Here is a 17,689-nt window from a genome sequence, read left to right as displayed (position 1 = left end):
GTTCTCATATTATCTCAGCAGAGAAGATTTAATTTTGAATTCTCATCTTGGACCGGATGGGTCCCTCTGTTTCAATATCACAGGCCAGTTCACATTCCCTTGGATCAATGAGCTAATACGTAACATAACTGGAATCATACATTATTCTTACAGGATGAGAGAGAGAGAGCATTTCTCTTTCATGTCTAATATAAGGGGGACAATTTCCAGCCCATAGGTGTGTTATGTTATGAGAAGAAACAGAAATCGTCTGGTGAGATACTGTATTTCTATTCAGTTTATTTTTCAATTATATGCGGGCGTTGTAAACATAAACTCCTTCCCTTGTGATATTCAGACAGAACGCTCCTACAGGACTGTGGGAGGAAATCCCTTCAGAAGCATTGTGAAAGACACTGAATTGCAAATTCTATTGAACAAACAGACAGTCAAGCACTTATAGGGTAACTGTGTTGACTTGTTATCGTTTGTCAGATACAATTCTTACCGCATTTTATCTAGTTACAAATAAAACCATGCACAGTAAGTCCAGTCATTCATTTCATGGTGTTGTTTTAATTATCATTCTCTTTTGCATTAGTTTAACTGTTGACATCCAATAGAAACGTTAGAGTTTTGAATAAATCACATTATTTACAATTGCATCATGTTACAGTGTTGCTACCCAATCACATTTTCCAGAATAATCACAGAATACTCCCTATACATACCAGTGTAGCCTACCCAGCATACCTTGCTGTTCTTTACACTGTAGTTGGTACTGCCTGAGTAGAGGGGCGTCCAGTGTAAACTCCTACCATACTATTCAGAACTAAAATACAGATCAGTCCGATCTATCCCCTGTTGTAGATGCGAATCCAGAGTGTACCAGGGTTGGGGTCAATTCAGTTTTCAATTGACAATTCACTGGGCAATGTTAACTTTGTGAATTTACTATAATTGATCCCAACCCTGGAATGTACTCTGTATAATCCAACACTGGAATGTACTCTGTATAATCCAATACTGGAATGTACTCTGTATAATCCAACACTGGAACTGTCTCTGTATATCCAATACTGGAATGTACTCTGTATAATCCAATACTGGAATGTACTGCTGTATAATCCACACTGGAATGTACTCTGTATAATCCAACCCTGGAATGTACTCTGTATAATAATCCAACCTGGAATGTACTCTGTATAATCCATACTGGAATGTACTCTGTATAATCCAACACTGGAATGTACTCTGTATAATCCAACACTGGAATGTACTCTGTATAATCCAACACTGGAATGTACTCTGTATAATCCAACACTGGAATGTATCTGTATAATCCAATACTGGAATGTACTCTGTATAATCCAACACTGGAATGTACTCTGTATAATCCAACACTGGAATGTACTCTGTATAATCCAACACTGGAGCAGTGCTAACATCAGTGTATAGTCAGTACATGTCTCCCTGGATCGTACTGTATCACCTAGCCCTGAAGAAATGGGAGGGGGAGGACCGACAGTGCTAACATCAGTGTATAGTCAGTACATGTCTCCCTGGATCGTACTGTATCACCGAGCCCTGCAGGAATGGGAGGGGGAGGACCGGCAGCGCTAACATCAGTGTATAGTCAGTACATGTCTCACTGGATCGTACCGTATCACCTAGCCCTGCAGGAATGGGAGGGGGAGGACCGACTGCGCTCAAACAGAAACCTGCTCTGTCTATTTGTCGGTCTGTCATACCGCTCTACAGCATTCCACACAGACATCAACACAATAATCACAGTGAGTTTTCCTTTGAGACAATACAAAGTTCCATCCAGTCAACTGTACTGTAGATAGGACCATACAAAAATCAACATATAGATAAATACCATATCCAATGTAGAATGTACAAGAGTCAAATGTTGGGTTTGTCAGCGTTCCATCCATTCTGTAAGGAAGGCACATCCAAACACATTCATAAAGTTATGTGGAAGTCAATTCATGGCAGATAATTATCTTTCAATGACTTGCCTTTAGTATGGGGTTGCATAAACTTCAATTCAAGCTAATTAGATGTTACTTTCATTCAGCTTAGTTACAGTATATGTCGTACATCATCCATAGTTACAGAAAAGAACTAGAGCACAATATTTAGCTTCAGCACCTTCGGTGGACAGTGAAAACGTCCATTGATCACTTGGCTGGTTAAGTAGTGGCTCTGGTGAGGATAGATTAAGAGACAGACAGGAGTGTAGGTTTGGGAAAATGTATCCTGTCTGAGTACTGTGGCATCAGAGTTTGAGATGGCTGATAGCATTAAAGTGGTCTCAATCCACTTTCTATGAGTTCGAGTTTTAGGAGCACCTCATACATTTGCACAAGACAATGACATGAACAAAAAACACATATCATAGATTTAGAAATAAGACAATTACAGTATTTACAGGGAGTCGGAAAGAACATTATTGGTATAGTGCGTTGCCTGTTAACTGTTAACTGCACATCCAGAGAAAAATATAATGTTTTACCATCAAAATGGTCTTTAGAGTGAACTCACACCTAATCAATGTGGGGTACAGAATGTACACTGGTAGCTATTGTATAGAGAGCCACTGGAGTCCAGTATGGTTCATCGCTCCAGGAAGGGGACTAGCTGATTAGACTCAACCCGACAGCAGTGCTCAAGTCTTGTGGAGACGAGAGCTCTTTCATCCTCTATCTGTGATTATTATTATTTGACCATGCTGGTCATTTATGAACATTTGAACATCTTGGCCATGTTCTGTTATAATCTCCACCCGGCACAACCAGACGAGGACTGGCCACCCCTCATAGCCTGGTTCCTCTCTAGGTTTCTTCCTAGGTTTTGGCCTTTCTAGGGAGTTTTTCCTAGCCACCGTGCTTCTACACCTGCATTGCTTGCTGTTTGGGGTTTTAGGCTGGGTTTCTGTACAGCACTTTGAGATATCAGATGATTTAAGAAGGGCTATATAAATAAATTTGATTTGATTTTGATTTGATTTGATATCCTGCCCTTCTCTGCGGCTCAGACAGACCACGTCACCTCTTTCTATAAAGAGATTACTTCCGGGTTTAATCACCCCCAACCCCATGACCCAGGAGCAGCAGTGTGGCGGTGGCACCACTGTGAGGGCACATGTCCACACCACTGGTGACCTTTCACACCCTGGCAACCTCTTAGTGAGTCTGACCAGTCCTCGCCTGTGTCTGGTTGTGTGTCTGAGCCAGGGAGGCTAGGTGTCCGACCTGTAGCCGAGTGAAGGTAGTGTGTGTTGCTGTTGTGTGTGGGGCTCATATGAGCCTCTCCTCGGGGGGCACTTTGAGTACGCTGCCCATCTCCAGCCGTGCCCCTGCCACCTCCTGGGTGCTGGGGCTGTAGGTGCCCTCCGACTGGCGCTTCTTGCGTGCGGTCAGCACCATGAACACCAGGGCCACCACAGCCAGCAGCACACACAGGCTGGCCAGAGGGATGGCCACCACCAGCCAGGGCATGCGCTGCCTCTGCTCCTGTCTCTACAGAGGGGCGAGAGCAGGACATTTAATTTATTATTTATTATTACCTTGTTATTACTTATTAGTACCTTATTACTCAGATTAGACAAACTACAGCTTAAATTGTTTTAATACATCAGCCTCTTTGATCCAATCTGGTCTGTGTATAAGCTTTTGATACTCAACTTATATTATCACTACATAGTCTACTGTAACAAATGTACAGACAGTATGTCGTTACGCACAGACTGTCAGTTACTGAGTGTGATCAGTGGAGATATAGGGTGCCTTACATTGATTTCACACTGTGTGCCGCTGAAGCCCGGCACACACACACACTGGAAGCTGCTGAGTCGGTCCAGGCAGGTAGCACCGTTGAGACAGGGTCTGGACTCACACTCATCTATCTCTGCCTCACACCTGGGAGAGAACACCAGGGGGAGTCAACACGACACTGACACCCCAGCAGGACGATAGCTCTCTGTACATGCAATAGGAGCCTTATACAGTCCCACTGACATGCTCAGCTTTTAAACTGTAGACTTATAGGGCCGGGCTACCGGACACAGGTTAAGCATAGTCCATTTAGCATGCTTTTTAGTCCTTCTTAGTCCAATAAAATGTTAGTCTCCGGGAACGCGGCCCATGTATTTTCTATGGAGAGTTGGATAGGCTAGTGATCTCACCAGTCTCCAGTGTAGCCAGGTTTGCAGGTGCAGTTGGTACCCCAGATCCCATCCATGCAGACCCCACCGTTGTCACACTGCGTCTCTTCATCACACTGCTGTGGAGGGAATTTCCATCTGTAGGATACACAAAATACAGTCATTACAACATTAATACATACTGAATATGTAGACACACACACAGTGATTTTTGAACAGGAACATGCCCTGGTTATAGTTTGTGGTACCCACTGGCAGCGGCGGCCGGTGTATCCAGGGGGGCAGACACACTGGTAGGTACCCGTCCCGTCTAGGCAGGAGCCTCCGTTCAAACAGCTGTGCTCCAGGCAGTCATCCACCTCCTCCTCACAGTCCCTGCCCCCCCATCCTTTGTGACACTCACACTGGTAGTTTGCCAGCAGGTCTGTGCAGGTGCCGTGGGCACAGGGGCCTGAGGCACACTCGTCTGTGTCCCTCTGGCAGAACTCTCCCTCCCAGCCCGGGGCACAGCTGCAGTTGAACAGGTTCCAGAGGTCCTGGCAGGTGCCCTGGTTGAGGCAGGGCTGGTACTGACACACATCAGCACCAACACACCCCATCTTGTTCTCCTGCCCCCCCTGTCTGACAAACCGGGCTGCCTGAGGGGCATCTTGGTCGTCCAACAGAGGTAGGTAGACTCCTCCCACCCTCACCTCTCCCAGACAGCCTGTGTAGTTCTCTGCCAGCCACACGGTGGTGTTGTTGAGGAAGTTGAGGTGCCCGGCTGTGCCCATGGTGCTCCCAGCCCTGCGCCCGTCCACAGTGAGGCGCCAGCGGGACACAGGCTGCAGGGGGTCTGTCATGGCCAGGTGGAGGTGATGCCAGGCCCCGTCTGAGATGGGCAGGTCGCTGGTGAAGGCCTGTAGCTCCAGGCTGTTGCCGCTCAGTAGTTTGACCAGCAGGGAGGAGTTGAGCAAACCCAGACAGAAGACCTCTGCTCCATTAGTGGCCCGCAGCAGCACGCCGTTCTCCTCCCGAGTACGTATATCCATGGAGACACTGGTCACCGTGGCAACCAGCGAGCCATTAGCGGTGAACTGCAGAGCGTTGCTCTCAAAGGTGGCGTTAGTGAGGCCTGGTGGAACAGCAGTATATTAATAAGGCAACTCAATATTGAATACAGTGACACACCTTTTGGTAAGGTGTTCGCTATTTTGTTTGTGCGTGTGTCTGTGCCGAGAAAGATACTGTAGTAGAGAGAAAGGGAGAGAGATAATGTATACGATCCAAAAAGTCCACTCACACTCGTAACCGTCAACTAGATCCACACACTGGCTGCCCACGACACAGGGGTCGCTGATACACCACACGCGTGTATCACATCGCCTGCCAGAGAAGTTCATGGGACAGGTGCACTCAAAATCATTCCAGGTGACTGTGCACGTTCCTCCATTCTTACAGGGACCAGCCTGAGGAGGACATAGATATTAGTGTCTGTTACAAAGAGTGAACTGAAAAGTCTTTGTTAGGACCCTAACCTGAGAAATCTAGACAGCTCTTGTACCAGTTTCCTTAAGCAGTTCATAGGTCTATAGTTACAGCAAAACATCTCTAAAGCGTAAAGGTGTTATTGACGTTACCTTGCATGCCTCATCACTGACACAGCCATCCAACACGTTCTCAGATTTTTGGGGGAAGTAGCACTGGAACGCTTTGTGGGTGTGACACTCCTCCTCTGGGAGGTTACGGTACAGGTGCATGTGGTCCAGAGTGATGTCCTGTAAGCAGCCTTTGAAGTGACCTCCCCAGGGGGCAGTGGACTCCCCCGGTGGCAGACCCCCCATGTACACCATGTCCCCCTGCTCCATCCTCACCTTCCCCAGGGATAACTGTGTCCCACCCTGACTGAACCCTACCTGACCCTGGCGTACCACCACAGTGACCAGCTCCCTCTGTCCGCTGGTGATGTAGGTACCGTTAGAGAACAGGGTGGTGGGGGGGCTGTTGAAGACCAGGGTTCCCTCCCGCAGGTACAGGGTGAGGTAGGCCCTCCTCCCTCTCCGCAGCTGGAGGAGCAGGCCGCTAGGCTTCAGAGAGCGCAGGAAGAAGGAGATGTTGAAGTTCTCCCCGTCCGTTTGGTTGATGTTGAAGGCAGCATAGCTCACAGTGTCTTCATTGCTGAATGTCCATGAGGGGTATTCTGAGGCAAGCAACAAAAAGCAATACTTTCAGTGTGAACAACAAAACCTGTACAAACCGGTGCAGTTGAATGGAACAGGCTGTAAGTTGAGGAGACACACGTAACCCCCCTTAAAAGGTATAACAGTTCTTACCTTCTTCACACAAGGAGCCGTGATAGGGTCGATCACACTCACAGCTGAAGCTAGTCCACAGGTCAATACAATGCCCACGATGATGGCAGGGGTCAGAATGACACCAGTCGGTCTTGTTGCAGCCCAGCTCCATGTCTTGGATGTGCTCTGGAGAGATATCCTGAGGCAGTAGCAGCTGGTGGTCAACTTGTAGATCCTCCATGCAGCCAATGAAACCCTTCCTACTCTCTGTGTTGTCCAGATACTTCTGGGGGGCCCCACCCACATAGACCTGGGGGAATGATCCAGGTTGGAAGAAGATCAATTGGTTGTGTCCTTCGTCCTCCACTGTGCATCCACCGTCATTGTCACAGCCTGGTCCTTTCACCATCAGCACCAGCTTCTCATCCATCGTCACTTTGGCCTCATGCCAGTCTCCGTCATTGACAGGGAGATGGTAGGTGGCCTGTAGCTCCTTCCCTGATCCAGCTCTAGCATGGATATGGCCCCCCACAATCTCCAGGGACACAAAGTAGTGCTCAGCCCCTCTGTAGAACAGCAGCATTTCAGCCAGGGTGGTCCTGAAGCGCAGCTGGACGTGGATCCCATAGTGGTGGTGGTGGTGCTGGGGGTCAATCCCTCTACTGGTCCTGTTAGCTGTAGGAGGGAGCTGGATGAGGACATACCCCTCTGTGTTAAAGGAGAAGGTGGTGGGAATGCTGCAGTGCTTCCCAGTGAAGCCAGGGGGACAGAGGCAGGTGTGGCCATGCTCTTGTTCATCTCCATCGTCCCCACTGTGCTCTTCTTGGCTTAGGATGGGCACACACGTGGCTCCGTTCTCACACAGGTGTTCCCTGCAGCCAATCAGACGGACGTCACAGTTATGGCCACCCCATGGCTCCTCCCCTGGATCCGTCTTCACACAGTTGCAGGTGTAGGCGTTGGCAGCGTCCTTGCAGGACCCGCCGTTCTGACAGGGCTCGCTCTCACACTCGTCAATGTCTACCTCGCAGTGCACACCTGGAATGACAACATAACACACCATTAGTTTTTCATGTTCGACATGTATCTGGCTTAGGGGTATGTTTATGTCTTTCTCTGCCACACAGAACTGTCCCCCAGCCACACAGTGAGATTCAACAGGAGCCTACGGGTCTCCCTAACCAAACCAATGAGTTCATCAGAGTCTCCCTAACCAAACCAATGAGTTCATCAGAGTCTCCCTAACCAAACCAATGAGTTATAGAGTCTTCTAACAAACCAATGAGTTCATCAGTCTCCCTAACCAACCAATGAGTTCATCAGAGTCTCCCTAACCAAACCAATGAGTTCATCAGAGTCTCCTAACAAACAATGAGTTCATCAGAGTCTCCCTAACCAAACCAATGAGTTCATCAGAGTCTCCCTAACCAAACCAATGAGTTCATCAGAGTCTCCCTAACCAAACCAATAAGTTCATCAGAGTCTCCCTAACCAAACAATGAGTTCATCAGAGTCTCCCTAACCAAACCAATGAGTTCATCAGTCTCCCTAACCAAACAATGAGTTCATTCAGAATCTCCCTAACCAAACCAATGAGTTATCAGAGTCTCCTAACCAAACAATGAGCTTCATCAGTCTCCTAACGAACCAATGAGTTAATCAGAGTCTCCCTAACCAAACCAATGAGTTAATCAGAGTCTCCCTAACCAAACCAATGAGTTAATCAGTCTCCCTAACCAAACCAATGAGTTAATCAGAGTCTCCCTAACCAAACCAATAAGTTAATCAGAGTCTCCCTAACCAAACCAATGAGTTCATCAGAGTCTCCCTAACCAAACCAAATAAGTTAATCAGAGTCTCACTAACCAAACCAAATGAGTTAATCAGTCTCCCTAACCAAACCAAATGAGTTAATCAGTCTCCCTAACCAAACCAAATGAGTTAATCAGAGTCTCCCTAACCAAACCCAATGAGTTAATCAGAGTCTCCCTAACCAAACCACCATGTAGTTCAACATTCAGAGTCTCCTAACCAACAATAGTTAATCAGTCTCCCTAACCAAACCCATAGTAATCAGAGTCTCCCTAACAAACCAATGAGTAATCAGAGTCTCCCTAACCAAACCAATGAGTTCATCAGAGTCTCCTAACCAAACCAATAAGTTAATCAGTCTCCCTAACCAAACCCATAAGTTAATCAGAGTCTCCCTAAACCAAACCAATGAGTTAATCAGAGTCTCCCTAACCAACCAATGCGTTAATCAGAGTCTCCCTAACCAAACCAATGAGTTAATCAGTCCTCCCTAACCAAACCCATGAGTTAATCAGAGTCTCCCTACCAACCAAATAAGTTAATCAGAGTCTCCCTAACTAAATCAATGAGTTATCAGTCTCCCTAACCAAACCAATGAGTTAATCAGAGTCTCCCTAACCAAACCAATGAGTTCATCAGAGTCTCCCTAACCAAACCAATAAGTTAATCAGTCTCCCTAACCAAACCATAAGTTAATCAGAGTCTCCCTAACAAACCAATGAGTTAATCAGAGTCTCCCTAACTAAATCAATGAGTTAATCAGAGTCTCCCTAACCAAACCAATGCGTTAATCAGAGTCTCCCTAACCAACCATGAGTTAATCGTCTCCCTAACCAAACCCCATGAGTTAATCAGAGTCTCCCTAACCACAACAATTAGTTAATCAGAGTCTCCCTAACTAAATCAATGAGTTAATCAGAGTCTCCCTAACAAACCAATGCGTTAATCAGAGTCTCCTAACCAAACCAATGAGTTATCGTCCCTAACCAACCCAATGAGTTAATCAGAGTCTCCCTAACAAACCAATAAGTTAATCAGAGTCTCCCTAACTAAAAATGAGTTAATCAGTCTCCCTAACCAAACCAATGAGTTAATCAGAGTCTCCCTAATAAACCAATAAGTTAATCAGTCTCCTAACAAACCATAAGTTCAACGAGTCTCCCTAACTAAACCAATGAGTTAATCAGAGTCTCCCTAAAAACCAATGAGTTAATCAGAGTCTCCCTAACCAAACCAATGAGTTCAACAGAGTCTCCCTAACCAAACCCAATGAGTTAATCAGAGTCTCCCTAACCAAACCAATGAGTTAATCAGAGTCCCCCTAACCAAACCAATGAGTTATCAGAGTCTCCTAACCAACCAATGAGTTAATCAGAGTCTCCCTAACCAAACCAATGAGTTAATCAGAGTCTCCCTAACCAAACAAAGAGTTAATCAGAGTCTCCCTAACAACCAATGAGTTAATCAGTCTCCCTAACCAAACCAATGAGTTAATCAGAGTCTCCCTAACCAAACCAAATAGTTAATCAGAGTCTCTCCTAACCAAACCAATGAGTTCATCAGAGTCTCCCTAACCAAACCAATGAGTTCATCAGAGTCTCCCTAACCAAACCAAATAAGTTAATCAGAGTCTCACTAACCAAACCAAATGAGTTAATCAGTCTCCTAACCAAACAAATGAGTTATCAGTCTCCCTAACCAAACCAATGAGTTAATCAGAGTCTCCCTAACCAAACCCAATGAGTTATCAGAGTCTCCCTAACCAACAAATGATAGTTAATCGAGATCTCCCTAACTAAATCAAATGAGTTAATCAGTCTCCTAACAACCCATGGTTAATCAGAGTCTCCCTAACCAAACCAATGAGTTCATCAGAGTCTCCTAACCAAACCAATAAGTTATTCAGTCTCCCTAACCAAACCATAAGTTAATCAGAGTCTCCCTAACCAAACCAATGAGTTAACAGAGTCTCCCTAACCAACCAATGAGTTCATCAGAGTTCCCTAACCAAACCAATGCGTTAATCAGTCTCTAACCAAACCATAAGTTATCAGAGTCTCCCTAACCAACCAATGAGTTAATCAGAGTCTCCTAACCAAACAATGCGTTAATCAGAGTCTCCCTAACCAACCAATGAGTTAATCAGTCTCCCTAACAAACCCAATGAGTTAATCAGAGTCTCCCTAACAAACCAAATAAGTTAATCAGAGTCTCCCTAACTAAATCAATGAGTTATCAGTCTCCCTAACCAAACCCAATGAGTTAATCAGAGTCTCCCTAACCAAACCAATGAGTTCATCAGAGTCTCCTAACCAACCAATAAGTTAATCAGTCTCCCTAACCAAACCATAAGTTAATCAGAGTCTCCCTAACCAAACCATGAGTTAATCAGAGTCTCCGAACCAAACAATGAGTTCATCAGAGTCTCCTAACCAAACCAAAATAAGTTAATCAGAGTCTCCCTAACCAAACCAATGAGTTCATCAGAGTCTCCCTAACAAACAATGGTTCATCAGGTCTCCTAACCAAACAAATAAGTTAATCAGAGTCTCCACTAACCAAACCAAATGAGTTAATCGTCTCCTAACCAAACCAAATGAGTTAATCAGTTCCCTAACAAACCAAATGAGTTAATCAGAGTCTCCCTAACCAAACCCAATGAGTAATCGAGTCCTCCCTAACCAAACCAAATAAGTTAATCAGAGTCTCCCTAACTAAATCAATGAGTTAATAGTCTCCCTAACCAAACCCAATGAGTTAATCCAGAGTCTCCCCTAACCAAACAATGAGTTCATCAGAGTCTCCCTAACCAAACCAATAAGTTAACAGGTCTCCCTAACCAAACCATAAGTTAATCAGAGTCTCCTAACCAAACCATGAGTTAATCAGAGTCTCCCCTAACAAAAATGAGTTCTCAGAGTCTCCTAACCAAACCAATGCGTTAATCAGTCTCCCTAACCAACCATAAGTTAATCAGAGTCTCCCTAACCAAACCATTGAGTTATCAGAGTCTCCCTAACCAACCAATGCGTTAATCAGAGTCTCCCTAACCAAACAATGAGTTAATCGTCTCCCTAACCAAAGCCCAATGAGTTAATCAGAGTCTCCCTAACCAAACCAAATAAGTTAATCAGAGTCTCCCTAACTAAATATGAGTTAATCAGTCTCCCTAAACAAACCAATGAGTTAATCAGAGTCTCCCTAACACCAACCAATGAGTTCATCAGAGTCTCCTAACCAAACCATAAGTTATCGTCTCCTAACAACCAATAAGTTAATCAGAGTCTCCCTAACCAAAACCAATTGAGTTAATCAGAGTCTCCCTAACTAAATCAATGAGTTAATCAGAGTCTCCTAACCAAACAATGCGTTATCAGAGTCTCCTAACCAAACCAATGAGTTATCAGAGTCTCCTAACAAACCCAATGAGTTAATCAGAGTCTCCCTAACCAACCAAATTAGTTAATCAGAGTCTCCCTAACTAAATCAATGAGTTAATCAGAGTCTCCCTAACAAACCAATGGTTAATCAGAGTCTCCCTAACCAATACCAATGAGTTAATCAGTCTCCCTAACCAAACCCAATGAGTTAATCAGAGTCTCCCTAACCAACCAATAAGTTAATCAGAGTCTCCCTACCTAAATCAATGAGTTAATCAGTCTCCCTAACCAAACCAATGAGTTAATCAGAGTCTCCCTAACTACACCAATAGTTAATCAGTCTCCCTAACCAAACCAATAGTTAATCAGAGTCTCCCTAACTAAACAATGAGTTCATAGAGTCTCCCTAACCAAACCAATGAGTTATCAGAGTCTCCTAACCAAAACCAATGAGTTCAACAGAGTCTTCCCTAACCAAACCAATGAGTAATCAGAGTCTCCTAACCAAACAATGAGTTCATCAGAGTCTCCCTAACCAAACCAATGAGTTCAACAGAGTCTCCCTAACCAAACCAATGAGTTCATCAGAGTCTCCCTAACCAAACCAATGAGTTCAACAGAGTCTCCCTAACCAAACCAATGAGTTAATCAGTCTCCCTAACCAAACCAATGAGTTAATCAGAGTCTCCCTAACCAAACCAAATGAGTTAATCAGATATGGAAGTATACTGGCAAGCATGCGGCTCTCCAGGAAGCACTTGACTAGACTATGCCTTTTACTAATGAGGATGAAAGTTCAAATATCGGTACGGATGTGAGCCCAGTTACTACTTCTCTCTGTGTCACAGTCAAATTGTATTAAGAAAACAAATGCTTTGAAGTATGTTGCTTGATTATTCACGGTATATAGTAAATCACTGGGACTACAATATGCTTAGTAAGCAATGAAAGTTTACACATCAGCAAAATCCTCTAAAACTCCTCTCTCCACAAGTTAAAAACAAGAACATCTCATTCTGCCCTCCTCCAGCCCTCTACCTCCCCCACATAAACACACAGCCTGTCCTAGCAGCTCTTCTCTCCACGGTAAGTTTTAAGTGTTACCTGTCAGTCCCCATGGCTCACGCCATACAGCTAGCAACAGAAGTAGTAGTAGCCCCCTCATTCTCCCACAGCCGTAAACACACACATATAGCCAAACAGGTCCCAAAGATGAGATCAAACTTGTGCACCCTCTCTCTCACACATGCACACACACACGTACACACAGTCCGTACACTTGTACCAGGCAGGCAGTAGTGATTACTCGAGCCCAGCCCACCCTACTTCTCTCCCTCCCTCCCTCCCTCATGCCTGCATACAGCCTCCCCTCGGCGGCCAGGCCCAGCCAGGGCTCTAAGCCTACCACCCAGCTGGCTCCTGTCACTGCTGACAACAGGAATGTTGGGCTGCAGTCACTCCTGATCGATGTTATGGATGCCGGCTAGTGGCAGACGGCATTCTAATCACAGGAGATGGGCTTCTGAGCAGAGGGGCTGTACTGAGCTGGACTATACTGGACTAACCTCAGTATGACATAGGTTGAAATGGGGGGTCAAAGGTGGCTGGGTTGAGAGGGGGCTCAATCTTTAACCAGTTTCTGAGTGCTCTATCTGTAGGTGCGAAGAGAACTCACAGAGAATATGTAGTCATATGATCTTGTTGTGCACCTATGTGTTATTCCCCTCTATTTTGACGGGTGCCTGGTTACAGTATACTTACTGTGCAAATAGCTTAGGACTAGGAGTATCGCAATACATTATGTTTTAATTGATAACAGGTTTTGTTTTTGTGATGAGAGGGTCTTTCATGCTTGCTTTTATTAATTAGTGGTCCATAGGGCTTAAGCAGCTTTGTGGTAATCTCTCTCTCCCCCTGGTAAACTAGAGGAAAGACCCCTGTTAAATACCCAGCCAGGACTACCGACATATGGCACCAGGTTTTATGGTCTTTGTTGTTCTTCTACTGCTATGCCCCTCCGTATGGACACCTACCCTCTCTGTCAAAGCCGCTGTACACGGAGACTCACCCAAAGAACTGGAGATATACTCTCAAATCAAATCAAATCAAAGTTTATTTGTCACGTGCGCTGAATACAACAGGTGTAGACCTTACAGTGAAAGGCTTACTTACAGGCTCTAACCAATAGTGCAAAAAAGGTAGTAGGTGAACAATAGGTAGGTAAAGAAATAAAACAAAAGTAAAAAGACAGGCTATATACAGTAGCGAGGCTATAAAAGTAGCGAGGCTACATACAGACACCGGTTAGTCAGGCTGATTGAGATATGATCTTCAACATATATATCAACGAATTGGCGCGGGCACTAGAACAGTCTGCAGCACCCGGTCTCACCCTACTAGAATCCGAAGTCAAATGTCTACTGTTTGCTGATGATCTGGTGTCACGTTCCTGACCTGTTTTCTGTTTAGTTTTGTGTGTTAGTTGGTCAGGACGTGAGTTTGGGTGGGCATTCTATGTTATCTGTTTCTATGTTGGTTTAGGGTTGCCTGGTATGGCTCTTAATTAGAGGCAGGTGTTTTGCGTTCCTCTGATTAAGAGTCATATTTAGGTAGGCTGTTCACAGTGTTTGTTTGTGGGTGGTTGTCTCCTGTGTCTGTGTCGATGTTTGCACCATACGGGACTGTTTACGGTTTGTTCATTTCAGGTAGTCTGTTCCTGTTCATTTCGTTCTTCACGTTGTATGTAAGTTCGTTGTTCAGGTCTGTCTACTTTCGTTTTGTTATTTTGTATCATTTTCAAGTATAGTTCGTTTTCGTGTTTGTTCGTTTTGTCTTGTTAATAAAATTCATCATGTCATTTCAACGCGCTGCACCTTGGTTCAATCCCTGCTCCTCCTCTTCGGATGAAGAGGAGGAGGACCGCCGTTACATCTGGTGCTTCTGTCACCAACCAAGGAGGGCCTACAGCAGCACCTAGATCTTCTGCACAGATTCTGTCAGACCTGGGCCCTGACAGTAAATCTCAGTAAGACCAAAATAATGGTGTTCCAAAAAAGGTCCAGTCACCAGGACCACAAATTCCATCTAGACACCGTTGCCCTAGAGCACACAAAAAACTATACATACCTCGGCCTAAACATCAGCACCACAGGTAACTTCCACAAAGCTGTGAACGATCTGAGGGACCCCCAGGCAAGAAGGGCCTTCTATGCCATCCAAAGGAACATAAATTTCAACATACCAATTAGGATCTGGCTAAAAATACTTGAATCAGTCATAGAGGCCCATTGCCCTTTATTGTTGTGAGGTCTGGGGTCCGCTCACCAACCAAGATTCACAAAATGGGACAAACACCAAATTGGAGACTCTGCATGCAGAATTCTGCAAAATATCCTCCGTGTACAACGTAGAACACCAAATAATGCATGCAGAGCAGAATTAGGCCGATACCCACATAATTATCAAAATCCAGAAAAGAGCCGTTAAATTCTACAACCACCTAAAAGGAAGCGATTCCCAAACCTTTCCATAACAAAGCCACCCTACAGAGAGATGACACTGGAGAAGAGTCCCCTAAGCAAGCTGGTCCTAGGGCTCTGTTCACAAAAACACAAAACCCCACGAGCCCCAGGACAACAGCACAATTAGACCAACCAAATCATGAGAAACAAAAAGTAATTTAGTCTTTGACTACATTGGAAGATTAACAAAAAAAAACAGAGCCAACTAGGATGCTATTTGGCCCTCAACAGAGGTACCGTTGGCAGATAACTGACCACTGTGATTGGGACAACTTAAGGAAGCTTTGACTATGTACAGAGGCTCGTGAGCTTAGCTTGCTATTTGGAAGGCCGCCGTAGGAGACATGGTTCTCAGGAGAAGAATACGGGCTATGTGCATATGCCCACCAAAATTTGAGTGGAAACTGAGTGGGGCATTTCCTAACCTCCTGCCCAATGTAATTTGACATTATTAGAGAAGAGCATATTTCCTCAGATTACACAGTCAACAAGAATTTGAAAAACATCCAATTTTTGATAAACTCCTCTATTTACTGGGGGAAATTCCACGTGTGCATCACAGCAGCAAAAGATTTGTGACTGTGCCAAAGAAAAGGATCACCGTGGAAGACAAGAACCCAATTGTAAATACAACCCATACATTATTGCTTATTATTTTACATTGTGTGCTTTAAACTCATTATTGTTACATTGTTACACACTGTATCTTATATAAGTTTAAACATTTGTACTGTCATTTATTGTTTTGAAACTTTCTGTTGTGTTAATGTTTACTGTTATATGTATTGTTTATTTCATTTTGTATAATATCTACTTCATTGCTTTAGGCACTTGTTTTTAAAATGCTTTCATGCCAATAAGCCTTTGATTGAATTGAATTGATTGATATTGTAGATTAATGGGTTTAGTGACTTGCATTATTGATGACAGGGGATAGCAGTGTGTAAGGGTTGGCGGGTTGGTGGGTGGCGTTGAACTACATGCAGATTAGCGGTTAGCATTAGTTGGCGGGGTAGTGTCAGTTGACATAGTTTTGTGTGTTTTATGTTTTTAGTTTGGTCAGGAAGTGAGTTGGCGTGGGGCATTCTATGTGTGTGTGTCTAGTTTTTCCATTTCTATGATATACCTTATGGGTTCTCAATAGTAGGCAAGGTGTTTGTCTTGTCTTGATTAGGGACCATATTTAGGTGGCTTGTTTGTGTTGGTTTGTGGGTGCTTGTTCCTGTTCTTTTGTGTTGTCTGCACCAGACTAGGGACTTGTTCTTCGGTTTTCACCATTTATTTTGTTTTGTGTTGCTTGTATGTTCCTTATTATCTTTATTAAATCATGTTGAACACTAGCCGCGCTGCGTTTTGGTCCTCTCCTTCATCCCAGGAAGAAAGCCGTAACAGAACCACCCACCATACTCGGACCAAGCAGCGTGGTAAGGGGAAGCAGCGGCAGCAGCAGCAGCAGCAGGAGCTAGCAAGGCAGAGTGGCTGGAAGCCCGAGAGGCTCCCCAAAAAATGTCTTGGGGGGGGGGCACACGGGGAGTGTAGCTGGGTCAAGTAGGAGACTGGAGCCAGTTCCCCGTGCTTACCATAAGGAGCAGTTGGCGAAATTGAGGTACGAGTCGGAGAATGTGGAGGAGTTATTGGACAGATTGGAGAAAAGTGAAAGGATGGGAGATTATGAGACATTCGATGAGTTGTTGGTAGAATTGGAGGAGAGCGAAGAGAGAGAGCTGTTGGTTTGGCGTAGTATACACGGTACTTGCCCTGAGGTGTGTGATTACCGTGGAGAGCGGGAGTACGGGCAGACACCGTGTTAAGCGGAAGAGCGCATAGCCCGGTGCGGTACATCCCATCTCCACGTATCGGCCGGGCTAGAGTGGGCATCGAGCCAGGTGCCATGAAGCCGGCTCAACGCAGCTGGTCTCCAGTGCGTCTCCTCGGGCCGGTGTACATGGCACCAGCCTTACGCATGGTGTCCCCGGTTCGCCAGCACAGCCCAGTGCGGGTTATTCCACCTCCCCGCACTGGCCTGGCTACGGGGAGCATTCAACCAGGTAAGGTTGGGCAGGCTCGGTGCTCAAGAGCTCCAGTACGCCTTCACGGTCCGATCTATCCGGTGCCACCTCCTCGCCCCAGCCCAGTACCACCAGTGCCAACACCACGCACCAGGCTTCCAGTGCGTCTCCAGAGCCCTGTTCCTCCTCCACGCACTCTCCCTGAAGTGCGTGTCCTTAGCCCGGTACCACCAGTTCCGGCACCACGCACCAGGCCTACAGTGCGCCTTGAGGGTTCAGCGTGCCCTGTTCCTGCTCCCCGCACTAGCCTTGAGGTGCGTGTCTCCAGTCCGGTACCACCAGTTCCGGCACCACACACCAGGCCTACTGTGCCCCTCAGCAGGTCAGAGTCGGCCGTCTGCTCAGCGCCGTCTGAGCTGCCTGTCTGCCCAGCGTTGCCTGCGCTGCCTGTCTGCCCAGCGTCGCCTGCGCTGCCTGTCTGCCCAGCGCCGCCTGCACTGCCCGTCTGCCCAGCGCCGCCTGCGCTGCCCGTCTGCCCAGCGCC

At 45.7% G+C, this 17,689-nt stretch overlaps 1 protein-coding gene across 1 annotated transcript in view; it reads right to left on the bottom strand.

The window, feature by feature from the left end:
* Positions 1–535: 535 nt before the first annotated feature.
* The window catches only part of LOC111974847 (protein crumbs homolog 1-like), a 27,465-nt gene continuing 10,311 nt past the window's right edge, over positions 536–17,689 (bottom strand). The window contains exons 7-13 of the mRNA XM_024002888.2: positions 6,463–7,461; positions 5,770–6,329; positions 5,433–5,598; positions 4,403–5,264; positions 4,172–4,288; positions 3,779–3,905; positions 536–3,506 (exon numbers count right to left, since the gene is read on the bottom strand). Of these exons, the coding sequence (XP_023858656.1) occupies positions 3,285–3,506; positions 3,779–3,905; positions 4,172–4,288; positions 4,403–5,264; positions 5,433–5,598; positions 5,770–6,329; positions 6,463–7,461 (3,053 nt within the window). The 3' untranslated portion in view covers positions 536–3,284. The remainder of the gene's footprint in view (positions 3,507–3,778; positions 3,906–4,171; positions 4,289–4,402; positions 5,265–5,432; positions 5,599–5,769; positions 6,330–6,462; positions 7,462–17,689) is intronic.

This window comes from Salvelinus sp. IW2-2015, linkage group LG15 (assembly GCF_002910315.2).
Source record: "Salvelinus sp. IW2-2015 linkage group LG15, ASM291031v2, whole genome shotgun sequence".
Lineage (NCBI taxonomy): Eukaryota > Metazoa > Chordata > Actinopteri > Salmoniformes > Salmonidae > Salvelinus > Salvelinus sp. IW2-2015.
Note: the sequence above shows the minus strand (reverse complement) of the source record. Positions and strands in the feature narration are given on the sequence as shown.